The sequence below is a fragment of the Lepus europaeus genome, chromosome 10, assembly GCF_033115175.1.
Source record: "Lepus europaeus isolate LE1 chromosome 10, mLepTim1.pri, whole genome shotgun sequence".
In the NCBI taxonomy this organism is placed as follows: Eukaryota; Metazoa; Chordata; class Mammalia; order Lagomorpha; family Leporidae; genus Lepus; species Lepus europaeus.
In genome coordinates this window covers 116,245,091-116,263,501 of record NC_084836.1, presented here as the reverse complement: position 1 = coordinate 116,263,501, position 18,411 = coordinate 116,245,091, and the positions used below count along the sequence as shown (strand labels likewise).

The 18,411-nt window shown below is 56.1% G+C and overlaps 1 protein-coding gene across 1 annotated transcript; it reads left to right on the top strand.

The window, feature by feature from the left end:
• The first annotated feature begins 856 nt into the window (after window positions 1–856).
• On the top strand, window positions 857–17,400 carry SALL4 (spalt like transcription factor 4). Its single transcript, XM_062202396.1, has 4 exons — window positions 857–974; window positions 10,959–11,963; window positions 14,345–14,625; window positions 16,981–17,400. The coding sequence occupies exons 1-4, from the start codon at window positions 857–859 to the stop codon at window positions 17,398–17,400; spliced, it is 1,824 nt and encodes a 607-aa protein (XP_062058380.1).
• The last annotated feature ends 1,011 nt before the right edge of the window (window positions 17,401–18,411 follow it).

Genomic DNA, 18,411 nt, shown 5'->3' with positions numbered 1-18,411 from the left:
ATCTGCCCGTGCTATATTTAGTAGCTGGTCATTTAAAATTTTTTAAGAAATCAAGGTCCGCACTTAACAAACCAGGGTTTGCGGCTATGAATCCTGGTAGCTAGAAGTTAAAAGCATGGTGGCGGGGTGATCTGAAGTTTGGTCGCTCTCTGGCCACTTTAAGAACCCAGCTGGGTGGTAAGGCTGCGTGAACCGCCATTCACCTTTATTCGGTCTTGTCGAAGCTCCGTGTAAACACCGTCAGTCAAAAAAGAAGATCGGAGACCTAGGGGTCACAACTCGGGGATTTGGGGCTTTTTTTTTCCTTTTTTTTTTTTTTTTTTGGTGGTGGGTGTTTTTTTTCGGTAGGTGTGAAAATTGAGCCCAAATGCCCCCCTGCGAAGACACCTCCCTCCTCCCTAGCTCAGAAAGGTGATTTTCGGAGCTCGCTCCCAAACACACGCGTCCCCAAACCCCCGCGCGCGCGCGCGCACCCGCAGCCCTCGAGGGCCCAGCCGAGGGCCGCGGCCAGCGCCGCTGCCCCTCGGGTTTCGCCCCCGCCCCGGCCAATCTGGGCCCGGATGCTAATTAGCCGCGCTCCCCCGTGAACGCGGCTTTGTCGCAGGGAGGGCCGGACTACAAAGCCCAGCATGCCTCGCCCCGCCCTGATCAATGAGGGCTTATTTAAATGATCTCTGAGGTCTTGGACCCAGGCCAATCAGCTGTCAGGGCTCATGATAAATCGCAATGCATTATTGATAATAATAATTACCGGGACATGCGCGTTCCGGCCGCAGGGGGTAAGTCTCCCAACTCCAGGGATCCGCGGCGGAGAGGCGAGGACGCGCGGCGGTCCCGGCGCCCCGATGCCCGCACCATGTCCAGGCGCAAGCAGGCGAAGCCCCAGCACATCAACTCGGAGGAGGAGCAGGGCGAGCGGCCGGCCGCCGAGCTCGCAGACGCGGCCCCAGCGGCGCCGGCGGCGGGGGAGCCGGGTGAGTGCGGCCGGGGCGCGACCCTCGAGGGCGCGGGCGCCGGGGCCGGGGCCGAGGGGCGGCCTTGCCGCCTCGCGCCCCGCGGGTCCTCCTCCCGCGCCGAGCCCGCCGGGCCAGGGGGACCCCTGCGCTCGCGGCCTCACCCCCCCCCCATTGCCCCCCCCCCAGCCTCTTCCCCGGCGCCGCTTCTCAAAGAAAGACCCAGAGGTCCCCACTCTGCCCCCACCCCTCGGGGCCTTTTTCAGGGGTTGGAGGAGGGGCGCACCCCTGGAGGGCCCCCCGGAGGAGGGGGCCGGGTGGGGGAGGGGCGCGACCTCTCCCCTCCCCGGGAGCCCGGGTGCGGGGCCACCCGCGCCGCGCAGGGGCCGGCTGTCTCCCCGGGCTACGCCGCCTGCCGATCGCCCTAACCTTTCGGGGCCTGACCTCCAGCCATCTTTGATTTCCGACTTCCTAAAAATAACCGCGGCCAGCCCCGGGGGGCGGGAGCCCCCGGGGGCCGGGGCGCACCCGCCTCGCGCTCGGCACGGGCTTCTCTGGGGGCGCCCCGGAGGGGAGAGGGGAGGGGGCTGGCTCGGCCCGCGCTTCCGCGGCCGGCGGCTCCCGGGCTTCGGGGGGTTCGGGACCCCGGCCCGGCCTGGCGCGCGCGCGCCCCCTTCTTCGAGTCCGCCGCCCAGCGCCTCGCCCCGGTCCCGCCAAATTGTCGCCTGAGAACTTTTTCGGCGTGCGCGTGGGGGAGGGGGCCTTGCTCCTAGCTCGCCGCCCGTTTTCGAATCTCGCGGCCTCCGGGGAGGCACGCGCGGGGCCCGGGGGTCCCGGAGGAGACGCGCGCGACCTTTCGGCCGCTGCCCCCTTTGTGGCCGGGGGAGTGCGGTGGAGTCCCCGATCGCGCGATGGCTCAGCGAGGTCCCCGATTCCTTCGGGGCCGGCCGCGCGTTGGGGGGCGTCTGGCGCGCGGGGACGCGCACTGCCCAGGTCCCCGCAGCCGGGACGCGCTCTCTTTGTGCCTCGGTTGGGGGCTGGGGGGGAGCGCGGAGCGGCTTCGTCGCCTGGCCCACCTGGAACAAAAGGGTTAACCCTGGGCCCGCCTGCTTCCTCCGGAGAGGAGGGGCGAGCTCCTGGCTCTGACCCCTCCTCTGGTCCTGCCCTGACCTCCTTCCCCCCTCATTTTGGGTGGGCGCGCACCGGTGAGGCTCTGGGGAGTGTTTGGCACTGTTGGGGAGCGCTTGCTGCGGGAGGGCTCGTGGGGAGAGCGCGGCGGGGAGCCGGCGTGGACCCGGGCCGCGGGCTGGGGTCTGGGGTCCCGGGTCCGGGGCGCCGGCGTGCGCTCCCACCGCGACCTGGGAGGCGAGCGCAGCGCTGGAGCCGAGCGCGCGGCCGGGCTGCGCGCGGGCGCCCCCTGCAGGCGCGGCCGGGAGGCGGGGCTGCGCAGGTACCGGCTCTCACCTGGGGCGGGCGGCGCCGCGCCGGGCAGGGGTCCCCGCGAGGTGCGCCGGCTCTGCGGGGCCGAGCGCCTGGAATTCTTGGGGAGAATTCCCGGTCCTGGAGAGCGTTCGGCCAGCCCGCAGTTGCTGCGGCGGGAGCGAAGGTAGCTCTTGCACGCAGCCGTCGTTCGGGTCGGATTTTGGGCGTTTGCCGTGGCCCGGCCTGAATGTACAGCACAGCCCCCCCACCCCCCTATTTTTTTTAAGATTGAAGATGGGGCCGGTCTTTTTGCTGAGCGGTCGAGAAGCAGTTTTTGAGCTAAGAAAATGAAGTCTGGCGATCAATTAGCAGATCAAAAAATCTGCAGGTGGTCGGGAGGGGGGCTAACCCTACACACAAGAAAATTAGCATTTTCTCAAAAGAGTTTCAAATGCCCTTTGTGCTAAACTGGATTACAACCGGCGACGGTTAAGAGTCCCAAGTTTCAAATAACTTCTAAAATGACCTAACGCTAGCCGTGAGGATTCCGGCAGTAGTCGGCTGTCCTGGAATTGCGTTCCAAAACGGATAGGAGCTACCACTTGCCTAGAACCCCTTGCGCTCATTAAAAATAACGTGAATTATAAAATGCACTCCCCCTCGAAAGAAGGCAGCAGCATACCCTGGGCTGCACCCCTAAACCATTGTTTGTGCTGTTGGCTTCCTCCTGGGTAGGGGGCTTGGGGGACGCCCGGTAGGAGGCAAGAGGTAGTTGCTGCTTTAGAAAAGTGAAGTGTGTTGATCCTTTGGAAGATAGATATTTTGAGATCTGCATTCCAATCTGGCTCTACGACTTTCAGCTGAGTAACCTTGAGACCCTGCCTGGTTTTCCTGAGCTCTTGTGCTCTATGCACTGAAGATAAGACCCCGCTCTGTCCCTCGTGGTGTGTCGGGAGTGTGGTTAGTGGTGAGTCGTGTTGAACACGGTGTTTTCTGTGTTACTTACCTGTTGTGTCAGTATGGTGTTAAGCACAGTTAAGATGGTTCCAGGGACCAGCTGGAGTGCACCGTGTCCTCCTCACAGCCAAAGTGCACTTTTTGCTCCCTCACTCTAGAATACACGGCAGCTCCTGGTCGATTGTCCCCCTGCCCTGAACTCGAAGGGCTGTGCCTGTTGTGGGCTTTGTGACGCTGGTGCAGGCATGGGGTTTCCTCCTGGCAGCTGGCCATGAGAGGGCTTTTCTCCACCGTTCTCGTGTTTTGGGACGTGTCTTACCGAGTGTGAGATGAAGAGGTCCTGGGGAATCAGATTGGAAGTGAAACCTTGTCTGTCGGCGATGGGCTTCTGAGCCTCGCTGTTCTGGAAGGGAGGTGATGGGGGGAGCGGTTCAGGAACTTTCCTTTCCCGTCAGCCTTGAGCTGTTGCATTTTTATTTTTGAAAGCAATACAAATATAACAAATGGAAGTACATTTGGATGAACTGGTGGTCCTGTACTTATCACCAGGTGCATTTTGGGTCTGGTGAAGCTTTGTTCTGAGCTGCTGTAGAGACGCCAATAACCAAGTCGCTGCCCTTATGGAGTTTGCAAATTTGCTGTGGATAAGACAAAACATGACGTCCCTGTAGCCTTTAGTGAGGGAGGTCGCACGCCTTAGCAGCTGGGAGCCTCTGGTTCTCTCCCTCCTTCCTCAGTGTGCAAACTGAGCCGGCTTCTTCCTGCCATCTCCCCACTTGAGCTGCCCTCGGTGGCTACTGAAGCGCGCTCCCCCGGCTCCATACTTAGGGATGGGGGCTTCATTTCCTTTTGTTTTTTGGTAAGCAGTTTTCCTGGGGGTGGGGGAGGGTAGGAGGTTTTGTGTGCCTTAGCTAATCTGCTCATTGTCATGCTTCTCATATAGGAATGAAAAAAGATAAGCTTCCTAATACTTTTATCAAGATATACAGGTTTTATTTTTTGAAAGCATTTTAGTATCTGCAGATTTTGATTAGCCTCTGCTAGATTAACTTTCTTCTTTACAATAGATGGAGTATTTTCTACCCACTTGGCACTGATTGCATCTAAGACCCCCGCTGGGTTTACTGCATTCTTCCTCCTTATTGGATAACTAGATGCTGGGAGATAACATTCCTAAAATTCGGGGTGGGGGCGGGGTGGCAGGGTGGAGAACACGTTGCTGCGCGGATCCCTCTGAACTTTGTTTTTTTCCTTCTGGGTTAACTTAAGCATAGCCGCGATTGTTCGTAACAGAGGCCCCTTGGCTCCTCGGCAAACATGGCTCCAGCGTTTGGCGGTGGTGGTCTGGATGCAGAAGTACTTTTTACTGCACCAGCAAACAGAGCTGCTTCTGTTTTAAGACTCAAGTGGGATGTTGCTGGTATCACTTAGGCGACAGAAGAGGCTCGCTTGTGTATACAGCGAAGGCAAGCTGGTATTCAGGCAGTAAATCACTCGGGCACTGCTGGGTCCTGCGCCCAGGGGAGCTTAACCTTTTTTGTGCCATAGATCCCATCTCAGCGTAATGCGTGTAAAGACGTAAAATAAGTAGACTGCTAAGGAAATAAATTGCATGTAAATACAGTTATCAGAAACCATGTATGTTTGTTAAATAATGAAATCCAGCAGCCTCTAGCAGTCTTGACAGCCGGGACACCCTGGAGGACGCCTGCTTTCTGGTGACAGGCACAGGTTGGGCTCGCACCCCCGTGCTGTGTTCTTACCTTCGCAATTGAAACAAATAGTAAATTTTAGTTCAGCTGAGTGAAAGTCGATTTTTTTTTTAACCTGGTTTCTTGAACTCTTAAGAATGCCTCCCCCCCCCCCTTTTTTTTTTTAAAGGTTTATTTATTTGAAAGGGAGAGTTATTGAGAGAGAGATATCTTCCATCCATTTGTTCACTCCCCAAATGACTGTACGGGTGGAGTCTGGGCCAGGCCCAAACCAGGAACCTGGAGCTACATACATGCAGGTCTCCCGTGTAGGTGGCAGGGCCCAAGCGCTCGGCCATCTTCTGCCTTCCCAGCTGGGAGCTGGGTCAGAAGTGGAGTGGCCAGGACTCCATCTGGTGCCCTTCAGATGCTGGTGTTAACGAGTCAGGAGAATGAGGGAAATAGTGTTAAACCCAGCCTTGGCTCACTTGGCTAATCCTCCGCCTGTGGCGCCGGCACCCCGGGTTCTAATCCCGGTTGGGGTACCGGGTACTAGTCCCGGTTGCTCCTCTTTCAGTCCAGCTCTCTGCTGTGGCCTGGAAGGGCAGTGGAGGATGGCTCCTGGCTTCGGATCAGTGCAGCGCCGGCTGCAGTGGACTTAGGGGAGTGAACCAACGGAAGGAAGACCTTTCTCTCGGTCTCTCTCACTGTCTAACTCTGCCTGGCCAAAAAAAAAAAAAAAAAAAAGTGTTAAACTCCTTCTTAGAGGAGTAGAATGAAAAAGTTTGAGAAACTGCTGTAGATCAGTTACATGTTGGGTCACCTGTTTTACTGTCCATTTCAAATGGTATTCAGGAATTTCTAGCTGGCAGTGACTTGGTTTTATTTCTAAGCCTCAGTTTCCCCATCTGCAGAATGGGAACAGGATGCTTGCTATGGAGATAAATAAGTGAAGGCAAGGGGCACAGCTGAGACACAGGGGCAAATTAAGGGGGCGGGTTTAGCCTAGGGGGTCATACGTGTGGTTTTGAGATTCCCTGGGTGCTATTTCTGGTTCAGGTAGTTCCTGCTGCCCACATGGGAGACCTGGATTGAGTTCCTAGCTCCCTCTCTGCTTCTCATGTAAATGAATTCTTGTTTCTTGTCTGAGGAGGCAGCTGTGTGTTTGGGGGGGGCGGGGCGTTTGATGGGGAGTGCAGAAGCTGGGGAGCAGATGGTGTGGAGTCAGCTTGTTTCCACCCCGTCTTGTAGGTAGGTCCCTTCTCCAGGAAGTGGAGGCAACACTTCTCTGCGCTTGGCACATTTTCCATGTCTGTATTTCTGCCGAGATGCTGGGGGCACTCATCTGTACATCCTGTTCTTTGCCTCTCTCCTGAAGGAATCCTTGGGCACTTGTGGCCTGGCGGAGCCTCCAGTTTCTGCTTCAGTTTTGTTGGTTACAAAGTATTCCTCTTCTAGCCACCCTGATTTATGTAACCAGACTTAGGTAGGGATGGACCAGGGATTATCCATTTGTGTTGTGCCCCATGAGAAATGCAGCAAGAAATAGCCTCGCATTGCAGGAAGTGAATTCCTAACAAAGGAATCGCTGAGTCAGAGGGGAGCATGAAGGTGTTGCCCCCTGGGTGCTCTCTCCCTCCAGTTGTATCCATTGGCGCTCACCAATCCTTTATATCCTGGAGAGAAACTTTCCAGAAATGTCTTGACACATAATTGCCAAAACTGCTTCTCAGAGAGAACTGGCTCCTTCAACACCCCTGCAAGCCTTGCAGGTCGACGCTGGGGAGATTGCCCGCATTGGTTCTGCCTGGGAGCCGGGGACTCCCAGAGGGAGCTCTAGGAATTAATGCACCCTTTCCACTTGATTCTTGAGATAGGCCTGTATTGGTATTGGAGCCTTAAGAAAGGACTTCTTACCCTCCGCCTGCCTCCTGTGAGCTCATCCTGCAAGTAGCAGAAGTGTATCACATCCTAACACCTAAAGCAATCTCTGGAAGTCCCAGAAACAAGATAGCAAAGAGTGTTCTAGTCCCAGGAACCAGCGGGATCGCTCGGGCTTCCCACTGCAGTTAGGATGTCTGAGAGGAAAGATAGTTGCAATCCCTACAGGAAACATGATAAGTAGGGAAACAAAAAAATGGAAACATGAAAGGGTCAGATAGAGGCCCAGGGGGCTGCAGGCCTGGGGTGGGTGTGGGGGTGTTTTTTAAATAAACTTTTAATTCCATTTCCATGGACTTTTGAACATTTTGTTAGTTTTCATTTATATGAAGGGCAGAGAGAAGGGCTAGGGATTGGTTTCCCATCTGCTGGTTCACTTCCCAGATGCTCACAGCTGGGGCTGGACCGGGCTAGAGGATGGCTGGCTCCCAGCGACTCAGACCCTCAACCCCTGCCTCCCAGGGCGCACGTTAGCAGGAGGCTGGAATTGGGGGTGAAGCCAGGACTTGTACCCAGGCACTCTGATATGGGGTGCGGGCATCCCAAGACTTTCTACCTTCTCTGCTAGACTCCCAGCCTGTGCCCCACCCCCCCCCCCCTTTTTTTTCTATTTTAGATTTCTTAATTTACTTGAAAGGTAGAGTTACCCAGAGAGAGAGGTCTTCCATTTGCTGGTTAACTCCCCATATGGCTGCAACAGTGGGGCTGGGAGTTTCTTCTGGGTCTCCCATGTGGGTGCAGGGGCCCAAACACTTGGTCCATCTTCTGCTTTCTCGGTCGCATCAGCTGGATCAGAAGTGCAGCAGCCGGGACTCAAACCTGTGCCTGTATGCTGGCATTATGGGCGGTAGCTTAACCTACTACGCCACAGCGTGGGCCCACCCCCTTTTAAAGTCATAGTTCCAGAGACCTCCCCTCTGCTTGTTCACTCCCCGGATGGCCTCACTGGGCCAGGCTGAAGCCAGGAACCGGGTGCTTCATGCAGGTCTCCCGTGGGTGGCAGGGCCTGGACGCTGGGGCAGTCTTGCTCCCAGGCCACCTGGCAGGCAAGCCCTAGAAAGTTCTCCGCTGCTGTCTCATTGTGCTTCCTTGAGCAAGCTGCCTGAGCTTGGGCTCAGCTTTCCTCCGGTGAGTGGGGCGAGGGAGTGAGCCGTGTGGGGCTGGACCGGAGGAGGGTGCCTGGCTCCCCTTTCCACCCCGAACCCCTCCACTTGCCCTGCATGCACACAGCAGGAAGTGAGGGTTGTTGTGTGTTCTCTGCCTTGAGGGCTGTGGGGTGGTGCCTACGCTCCCTAAGTCAAACCTGTAACCCTGGCAGTCGGGATCTGTCTTCCCCTGGCCCACCCCATCCCCCACATACCTGAGGCTTCCTGGTCATACGCAGCCTGGATGAGCCGAGGTGAAGTCAGTTTACTGAGGCTTTTTCAAGACCAGCCCCTCCTGCAGACTGTTGGCAGCTTTCAGTCGAAACCCCGCGATCTTCCGATCTTCGCAAGTTAGCAGAGGGAGACGGGTGCGGTCACCGGTTTGAGAGGCGGCCCGTCGATTTCAGCGAAAGCCTTCCTTTCCCTATGTGTTTTTGTATTTCAAGCACAGGTTGAATTTTAACTAAAAGTGGTCATTTTCTTATTGTCATTTTAGATTTATAATTTTTTATTTGAAAGCAGAGTTATAGAGAGGGGTCTTCCATTTGCTGGTTCACTCCCCAAATGGCTGCAATGGCTGGGCTGGGCCAGGCTGAAGCCAGGAGCCAGGAGCTTCTCCTGGGTTTCCCATGTAGGTGGAGGGGCCCAAGCACTGGGGCCATCTTCCAGTGCTTTCCCAGGTGCATTAGCAGGGAGCTGGATTGGATGTGGAATGGCTGGGACTCGAACCAGTGCCCATACGGGATGCCAGTGCTGTAGACCCACTAAGCCACAACGCTGGCCTGGTTGTTTTGTGCACACTCCTCTGCTACCTGTTTGTTTTTTTCTGGCTTCTGTGGCAGGAATTCTGCCTGAGTTTGCTTATAGTGAGCTGGACCAGAATGTACTTTAAAAATTTTTATTTATTTGAGAGACAGAAAGAAAACATAATAATACCCTTCTTAACAGAAGGGTTGTCGTGTACTCAGGAAAATGCCTGTGGGGTTTAGATTTCACAGGCACAGAGGTCTGTCTAGGTCTTTGCTCAGGATGCCCTTAGCTCCAGTGCCTTTTTTTTTCTTTTAAAGATATATTTTATTTATTGGGAAGAGAGAGACAGATCTTCCTTCTTCTCATTCACTCCTCAAATGACTGTAGTGGCCAAGGCTGGGCCAGGCTGGGCCAGGCTGGGCCAGGCTGAAGCCAGATGTCTGGAACTCCTCTAGGTTACCCACATGGGTGCATGGGGTTCAAGGACGTGGATCCTCTTCTGTCTTCCCAGGCACATTAGCAGGGAGCTGGGTCAGAAGCAGAGCAGCCACTGTTGTAGGTGGTGCCTGACCCTGCACGGCCTTCTCTTAGTGGGCGAATGTACGGAGCGGGACAGCAGGGAGTGGGGAGCGGCGAAGCAGCTTGGCGAGGCTGTCCTGTAGGCTCCTGATTCCCGAGACCCAGGCCTCAGGCACAGTCCCAGGCCAGGAGTTAACACAGTGAGCCGGGCCCAGCTACAGAAGAAATCCACGGGCCAAATTTCAGAAAGGAGTTTGGCTCAAAGCAGGACTGAGTTTTGTGTGAGGCGCTCCTTCTGCCAAGAGAGCGTGCCTCACCCTCGGGGTGCTTGGTGCTGCCCCTCCCTCGTGTCGGGCGGTCCCGGAGCCCCGGCAGGCACATCGCCAGTTGGGGACAGATCAGGATTCCAGGTGCCACACACAGTTAGCACTGACTGCGTATTGTTTTTGCGCCATCATACAGTCAAAAGGCAGAAGTTGGGGACCAGCTGTGTCTCATTTATTTCAGAGAGGCGGAATCAAGACACAGGAGGGCTCCTGGGGTCCAGGAGTCCTGTCCCTGGCTTCTCTGGATGGAGTGGCTTATTTTCCCTTCCATGTCCTAACTGTTGAGACAGTGCCCTGGGTTTTCATAATCGGGAAAGTTAGCGCGGTCTTTTCCTGCGGCCATCCTTCCCCCCAGTGCTTTCCCATGGGCGGAGATGTTTCTGGCGCTGTCTTTGCCTTTGGAACAGCCAGCCTTGTTTCTGGCACCTTGGATGCGCGTTACCTAATACGTCCTGTGCACTGTCTAGAGCTGATGTAGCTGCCGTTAGTTACCTGCATGGTTGGTAACCAGAAGGCAGGTGGCTCTTTGTGGAGGCTCTCAGGGAGAATTTACCCTGGTGCCTTCTGTTGGCTCCCAGCAGCCCTCGATTTCCAGCCCTGTGACCCCGTCTCTGCCTTCATCTTCATGTGTCTTCTCCCCTCCCACTTTGTAAAATTTTTTTTTTAAGATTTATTTATTTGAAAGAGTTACGGGGTAGGGGAGGTTTCCCATCTGCTTGTTCACTTCCCAAATGGCTGCAATGGCCAGAGCTGGGCCAGGGAGAAGCCATCCTGGCCAGGAGCCTCCTTCCAGTTCTCCCATGTGGTTGCAAGGGCCCAAGGATTTGGGCCATCTTCCACCGCTTTTCCAGGCCACAGCAGTGGAGTGGAGCTGCAGGGACTCGAACCTGCGCCCATGTGGGATGCTGGCACCGCAGGTGGTGGCTTAACTTGCTGTGCCACAGCGCCGGCCCTTCTTCCCTATCTCTTACGAGTACTCTAGGCATTGAATTTGGGGGCCCCACTTAAAGTCCTGTCCGTCAAGGGTTAGGACTTGGCCGTGTGTTGGGGGTCAGAGCACGGTGAGAATTCCACCTACAACCTAAGGGTTAGTTTGTTCAGAGTCTTGGGTGACTGTTCCCCCTGCATCATCTTCCACTTGTTTGCGGGTAGATAATGGAGACGTGTTGCCTTGTGAGTGGGTGGGTTCTCTCCCGGAAGCTGTCCCAGATCTCCTGGTGGGCGGGATTCTGAGCTCTTTCTCTCTTGTTGCAGGTGCTGCAATGAACCAGCCAGGGACTGGCGATGACGTGCCCGGGGACAGAGTGCCTGGAAAGCGGCCGCGCCGGGAGGAGACGCACATCTGTGAGAAGTGCTGTGCCGAGTTCTTCAGCCTCTCCGAGTTCTTGGAGCATAAGAAAAATTGCACTAAAAATCCACCTGTCCTCATCATGAGCGACAGCGAGGGGCCAGTGCCTTCAGAAGACTTCCCCGGAGCGGTCCTCAGTCCCGGCAGCAGGGACAGTCACAGGGAGAACGGCGGCAGCTCGGGGGACACCAAGGAGAAGCTGGGCGCGGAGTCTGTTGTCCAGTTAAAGGCGGAGACCACCCTGCCCCAGCCACCGCAGGACATAAGCTATTTACCCAAAGGCAAAGTGGCCAGCACTAACGTGACTCTGCAGGCGCTCCGCGGCACCAAGGTGGCGGTGAACCAGCGGAGTGCGGATGCGCCGCCGGCCCCGGTGCCTGGCGCCAACAGCATCCCGTGGGTGCTGGAGCAGATCCTGTGCCTGCAGCAGCAGCAGCTCCAGCAGATCCAGCTCACCGAGCAGATCCGCATCCAGGTGAACATGTGGGCCTCGCATGCCCTGCACTCGGGCGTGGCCGGGGCCGACACCCTGAAGACCTTAGGCGGCCACGTGTCCCAGCAGGTGTCGGCGGCCGTGGCTTTGCTCAGCCAGAAAGCCGGCAGCCAGGGTCTGTCTCTGGAGGCCTTGAAGCAAGGCAAGCTACCTCACGCCAGCATCCCGTCGGCCGCCGGCTCCCTGTCCTCGGGGCTCACGCCCTTCGCCCTGAAGCCGGACGGGGCCCGGGTGCTGCCCAGTGTCATGTCTCGCCTCCCGAGTGCTTTGCTACCTCAGACCCCGGGCCCTGCGCTCTTCCAGGGCCCCTTCTCCACCGTGGCGCTAGACCCGTCCAAGAAGGGCAAGGGCAAGCCCCCCAGCGTGTCCGCGGTGGATGTCAAAACCAAAGATGAGACCGGCCTCTACAAGCACAAGTGTAAGTACTGTAGCAAGGTTTTTGGGACCGATAGCTCCTTGCAGATCCACCTCCGCTCCCATACCGGAGAGAGACCCTTCGTGTGCTCTGTCTGTGGTCATCGCTTCACCACCAAGGGCAACCTCAAAGTGCACTTTCACCGACACCCCCAGGTGAAGGCCAACCCCCAGCTGTTTGCCGAGTTCCAGGACAAAGTGGCGGCAGGCTCTGGCGTCCCCTTTGCGCTCTCGGTCCCCGTCCCGGTAGACGGAGCGAGTCTCTCCGTAGATAGCAAGCCTGTCCTCGCGACAGGCGCCCCCTCCGTAGGGCTACCTCAGAACCTCACGTCGGGGACTAACCCCAAGGACCTCCTGGGGCCCCCGCTGCCCAGCGACCTGCAGCCGCCTGGGCCTTCCCCAGAAAGCGAGGGTGGCCTCGCGCTAGCCGGGGTGGGGCCCAACCACATCTCCCCCAGGGTTGGTGGCTTCCAAGGGAGTGCGGTCCCCGAGCCAGGGTCGGAGACCCTGAAGTTGCAGCAGCTGGTGGAGAACATCGACAAGGCCACCACCGACCCCAACGAATGTCTCATCTGCCACCGAGTGCTGAGCTGCCAGAGTTCCCTCAAGATGCATTACCGCACCCACACCGGGGAGAGGCCCTTCCAGTGTAAGGTGTGCGGCCGGGCCTTCTCCACCAAGGGCAACTTGAAGACGCACCTCGGGGTGCACCGGACGAACCCCGCCGTCAAGACGCAGCACTCGTGCCCCATCTGCCAGAAGAAGTTCACCAACGCCGTCCTGTTGCAGCAGCACATCCGCTTGCACATGGGGGGCCAGATCCCCAACACGCCCCTGCCCGAGGGCCCCTGTGACCTCACGGGCCCCGAGCCCGCCCCGGGCGCCGAGAACGGCCGCGCGGGCGCCGCCTGCCCCGACAGCATGCAGGGCGGCGACGTGGACGAAGTCAGCCTCCAAGATGTGCCCAGTGGCTCCTCCAAGGTCCCCGCACCCCTTCCCAGCGTGCACTCGGCCTCCCCCACGCTGGGCTTCCCCGTGCGGGCCTCCCTGGATGCCGCGGGGAAAGCGGGGGCCGCCCCTCTCGGCCTGCAGCGGCAGAGCAGCCGAGAGAACGGCTCAGTGGAGAGCGACGGCCTGACCAACGACTCGTCCTCGCTGATAGAAGACCCGGAGTATCAGAGCCGAAGCCCCGACGCCGCGGAGTCCGCCTCCTTCCAGGCGCTCTCCCCGGCCAATAGCCAAGCCGAGAGCGTCAAGTCCAGGTCTCCCGATGCCGGGAGCAGAGCTGAGAGCTCCGAGATGGAAGGTGATAGAGCTTTGGATTTCACTTATGTCCGAAAGGAACATAGGGTGAACTTGGCAAACGGAGAGGATGGGCTGAAGGAGCCCCTCTAGGTCAATTAGCTTGTCTGCTTGGGGGTGGAGGGGAGGGGTAGCTGCCTCTATCCTGACGATGAACTTGCTTATGGTGGTTAATCATGGTGGTTAATGCAGGGTGCTCAGCAGGCTTTTGGTCTTTGAGCCCCACAGGTACACGTGGGTAATCTTCAACTCCAATACAGGTTTTTGATTTATTCACTTGAAAGGCAGAGCAACAGAGAGGGACGGACGGAGGGAGGGAGAGAGAGACAGAGATCTTCCATCCACTGGTTCGCTCCCCCAAATGGCCCAACAGCTGGGGCTAGGCCAGGCTGAAGCCGGGAGCTCCCTCTGGGTCTCCCACGTGGGTGGCAAAGGCCCAAATGCTTGGGCCATCTGCTGCTGCTTTCCCAGCCACATTATTAGGAAGCTGGATCCAAAGCACAGTAGCTGGACTCCAACCGGTGCTCCTGGCTGGGATGCCGGCACCCCAGGTGGCAGCTTAACTTGCTGTGTCACCGTGCCGGGCCCCACAGGAGGAGTATGTTTGAGGAGTGGGCACTGCTCTTTGGCCACTGAGATGAGCTGCTTGCTCCTGGATTCCGAGGTCCTCCCCCCCCCCCCCCCGCCTTTCACAATGAACCCCCTGTGGAGAGAAGCACATAGTAAGTGCACACAGCAAGTGCGGCACCTGCAGACACGCTCCTGACAGGGTAGAGTCACAGCTGCTTCACAGAACCCCAGAAAAGCTGGCGTGTGGGCGTCCTCTGAAGGCACTGTCATGCAGACACTAGCATTGCATCGTGTTTCCTTGTTGCCCGCACCTTTATGCAAACCCTAAAACGGTCGGTTTTCCCAGTGCCTCCATTCTTCATGCAGATCCACAGTTCAGAGGCAGCTGTTTTTCAGGTCCTCAGAGCCACCTCCGGGTTCTCAAAACTAGCGGGCAGTGTGTGGTTTTGGTCGCAGGAGCGAAGGAGTGTTGGATGATAAAGGTTTGGGTTTTTTCCCCTTCCACACAACCAGGTCGGAGCAGTCTCCCATCAACGTTCATCCGAACCCAGCCCACCTATGTCAAGGTTGAAGTTCCTGGCCCATTTGTGGGTCCCTCAACCCTGTCCCCGGGCACGACACCTTTGCTGGTGGCCCAGCCGCGCCGCCAGGCCAAGCAGCACGGCTGCACGCGGTGTGGGAAGAACTTCTCGTCCGCCAGCGCTCTGCAGATCCACGAGCGGACTCACACCGGCGAGAAGCCTTTTGTGTGCAACATCTGCGGCCGTGCGTTCACCACCAAGGGCAACCTGAAGGTGGGTTCCCCTCGCCCGAGCCGTGGTGGGGCTGAGGTTTTCGGTACTGGATGAATTCTTCAGGTTACATCAGCCGGATGTCTGGTCTTAGCTCTGAGATGGCTTTGGAACCGTGTGCTTTGTCACATTAGGACGGCTCAGGTTGTGTTGCTTGTTAACAGTATGGGAGGAGAAGGCATCGTATCTAATCAGTGATGGTTTGTTTCTAATCTCAGTGGCACATAAAATAACACCCAGTTTTGGGGCAGACCTGGTTAGAACTCTTGCTCCTGTTCTCCAGGCACATACTTGTTTATTATCAGTCAATCAATATTTATTGAGCAGCAGGGCAGTGTTTAGTGCAGTGGCTGGGACACCGGCCCCCCCATATCGGAGTGCCTGGGCTCGAGACCTGGCTGCTTCCTGTGGTAGTGCCCCCTGGGAGGCGGCAGGTGATGGCTTGGGTCCTTGCCCCTGACATGCGAGACTTGGATTGAGTTCTGGGCTCCTGGCTTCAGCCTGGCCCAGGCCCACCTGTTGCAGGCATCTGGGGAGTGAACCAGTGGATGGGAGATCTCTGCCTTTCAAATAAGTAAATATAAATCAATACCAACTTAGAGAGTAAGGGTGCATTTTCCGAGCACTCGGTCTGGAAGCAGGACGTGATTTGCTGTCAGCTCCTGTCTCTTTGTGAGTCCAGTAAGGGTAGTTCCCCTCCAGTGTTGGACGACTGTAGGTGATGGAGAATGAAGCACAATGCGACCAGGCGTGGTGGTACCAACCTTCTGTGGACTGGCGTTTGTGTTGGAGCTGAGCTCTGTGTTTGCTTTTTTTTTTTTTTTGCTCAGCCTGCTAAATTGAAACAAATGTGTACGGTACAATAACCCCTGGAGTTAAAGACTCTAGCTAACAGCTGTGCTTAAACAGCTGCTGGGTCCTTCCAGAAGGGGTCTCTGTGTTGCCATTGTTGTTAGGGTAGGTGGATTTCATTAGTCTCCCACCCACACCCATCAGGGAACGCAGGATGGGAAGTGGGGGCTTGGGTTCGTGTCCTGGCCCTGCCTCCAGGTTGCTTCTGTAACCTTGAGCAAGGCACATCGCTCTGAATGTTTTCAGCTTGCCAATGGTAGACTAGCAGAGTTCTTTACAGTTGGGATAAAGATAGAAGCGTCATTTTAGCCTGGACCTCCAAGATCATATCACCTTAAAAGCTAAAGATACATATGACAAAAGCCATGTCTTTTAGTTTTTTAACCCTAATTTGCAAAAGCATCAGAGGAGGACCGTGAAGTAGCTTGATCTCTAATGCTGATTTCTAGAGCTTCATGGCTCACGGGCCCGGGGAGCGCCTGATGCTGGACGCAGGGGACTCTGGGCAGGTGGTTCGGTGAGCATCCTTGGCTTTCCCAGCCACACGGTTAATGGCATTGACAGGTCCAGGGTTGTTTGAAAATTGATGAGTTGTATTCGGAAGTGTTGGAGCGTGCCTGGAACACCACCAAGTGCTCGTTACCTGGAGTCTCTTACTCTGTAGTTGCTAATGGCTTCTTCAGGTGACTGCCTACTTCTGTCCAATCAGATGAGTGAAAGCTGCCAACCTGTAAGGCTGTCAATCAAGATAAAATGCCTGAGAAACCTGGCACCTAGCATATTATGAGTTTTGAAACTCTTTTTTTCTTGTATGTTTTAAAAATTTATTAATGTTTTGAGAAGGGCAGTGTTGACAGAAATCTTCCACCTGCTGGTTTACTCCCCAGATGGCTACAACAGCCGGGGCTGAGCCAGGCCGAAGCCAGGAGCCTGGAACTCCCACCCAGATGGCAGGGGCCCATGCTCTCTTGAGCTACCTTCCGCTGCTTTCCCAGGCTCAATAGCAGGGAGCTGGATCAGAAGTGGAGCAACAGGGACTCAAACCTGCGCCATAGGCTCATGGGATGGCAGGGTCACAGGCAGTGGCTGAACCAACCCATTGTACCATAATGCTGGCCCCCAGTATGTAAGCTGAATGAAGCCAGGAAGGGTTTGAAAACTAAAGTCAGGCAGGGAGGCCGCTGGGGAAAGCAGCAAGCAAAGGAGGCTGTGGTGAGTGGAGTCTCAGAGGAGAGGCCTTGCTGTGCCTGCTGCCCCAGGTTGAGTGGTGTCTGCTTCCCGTGCAGCCTCTGGGGCTGTCCCAAGGTGTCTGCTCTCAAAGGCAGGCATGCTCTCTACATGTTCAGCATGTTACTGAAGTTCACAATGCAGACTGTAGTTTGCATGTGTGGTGAGAAGGACCACATTGTCAGCACCCGGTTTGGGTAGAATCCATACGTGGACTGCAGCCGGCGGCGGCGGCGGCATCTCTGTTTTGCTGAGAGCCTTTGTGTGCTGTTCCTGCAGGTGCACTACATGACGCACGGGGCGAACAATAACTCGGCGCGCCGTGGGAGGAAGCTGGCCATCGAGAACACCATGGCGCTGCTAGGTACTGACGGGAAGAGAGTCTCAGAAATGTTTCCCAAGGAAATCCTGGCCCCGTCGGTGAACGTGGACCCTGTCATGTGGACCCAGTACACCAGCATGCTCAACGGCGGCATGGCTGTGAAGACCAACGAGATCTCCGTGATCCAGAGCGGCGGCATCCCCACCCTGCCCGTCTCCCTGGGGGCCAGCTCCGTCGTGAACAACGCCACCGTCTCCAAGCTCGATGGCTCCCAGGCGGGTATCAGTGCCGACGTGGAGAAGCCCGGGGCCGCCGACGGCGTAGCCAAACACCAGTTCCCTCATTTCCTGGAAGAGAAGAAGATCGCAGTCAGCTAAGCTCAGGGGACGGGGCCTGGAGGAAGTCGACAGGGAAATCCTAGCATTTGTTCCATCTCCTCCCCCTGTTTTCTTTTTTGCTTTCTGACATGCAAATGATGTTTACGGTTGTGACCACAACCTCAGGCAGTCCTACAATCAACAGCGTTGCCATGCTGCTTTGCAAAAAGTGAAAAAGTCCGAAAACAAAAAAAATCATACCAAAACAAATAGACTAGAATTGTTTTTTAATTTTGGAAAGAAGCGGGTCTTGCGAAGTAGCTCTGTTACTTGCGCCAAACAGATGTAGAACCTTTTTGTACAACCTAGAATGACTATTTCCAAAGACTGACCTGTTTCAGGTTGGCGCTTAGCCAACCACAGCGAAGAGAACTGTGCGGCCTGGTGTGGGGGTGGGGCGACTGTAGGCGGGCAGGTGGGCAGGTGGGCAGGTGGACAAGGTCTCTCATCTGTTTCCAGACCCTCCCACTGTATACCCCCATCTTTTGGTTTGCTTTTTGAATGTAACTTAAAACAAATGAACAAAGAAACTAAGGTTGTCGAGTTCCATAATTCCTTCAGCCTTAGATCCTTATGTAGGATGTCCTTAAATGGACAGATGTTAGGCCTTAGGGAGTCAACGTGTATGTTGCTGCTTATTTAAATACAGTTCCCGTGGAGCCCCAGGAGTTCCTTTGTAATGCCAACGCTGCCCAGGTGTCTCCCAAACCCCAGAAGGGGTGGGCGCCTGAGCCGGGCGGTCTCCGCCGACTCCATGCGGTTCCCCGGTGCTGGGTCGGTTGAGAAGTCCCTGGGGTTTCATTGTTAAACTCAGAGAAGGAAGTGTTTCCTGTCACGGGCTCACATACTGATTTTGTTTGTTTGTTCGTTTTCCTTGATGCAACTTATGCCAAGTAATTATGAAGATTTTTTTTTTCCCCCTGAGTATTGCATGAAGGCTACGAAGTTGGAACAGGCAAGTCCTGGGTGTAAAAGCTTTAATTTATCTACCTCATTTATGTTTTATTTTTG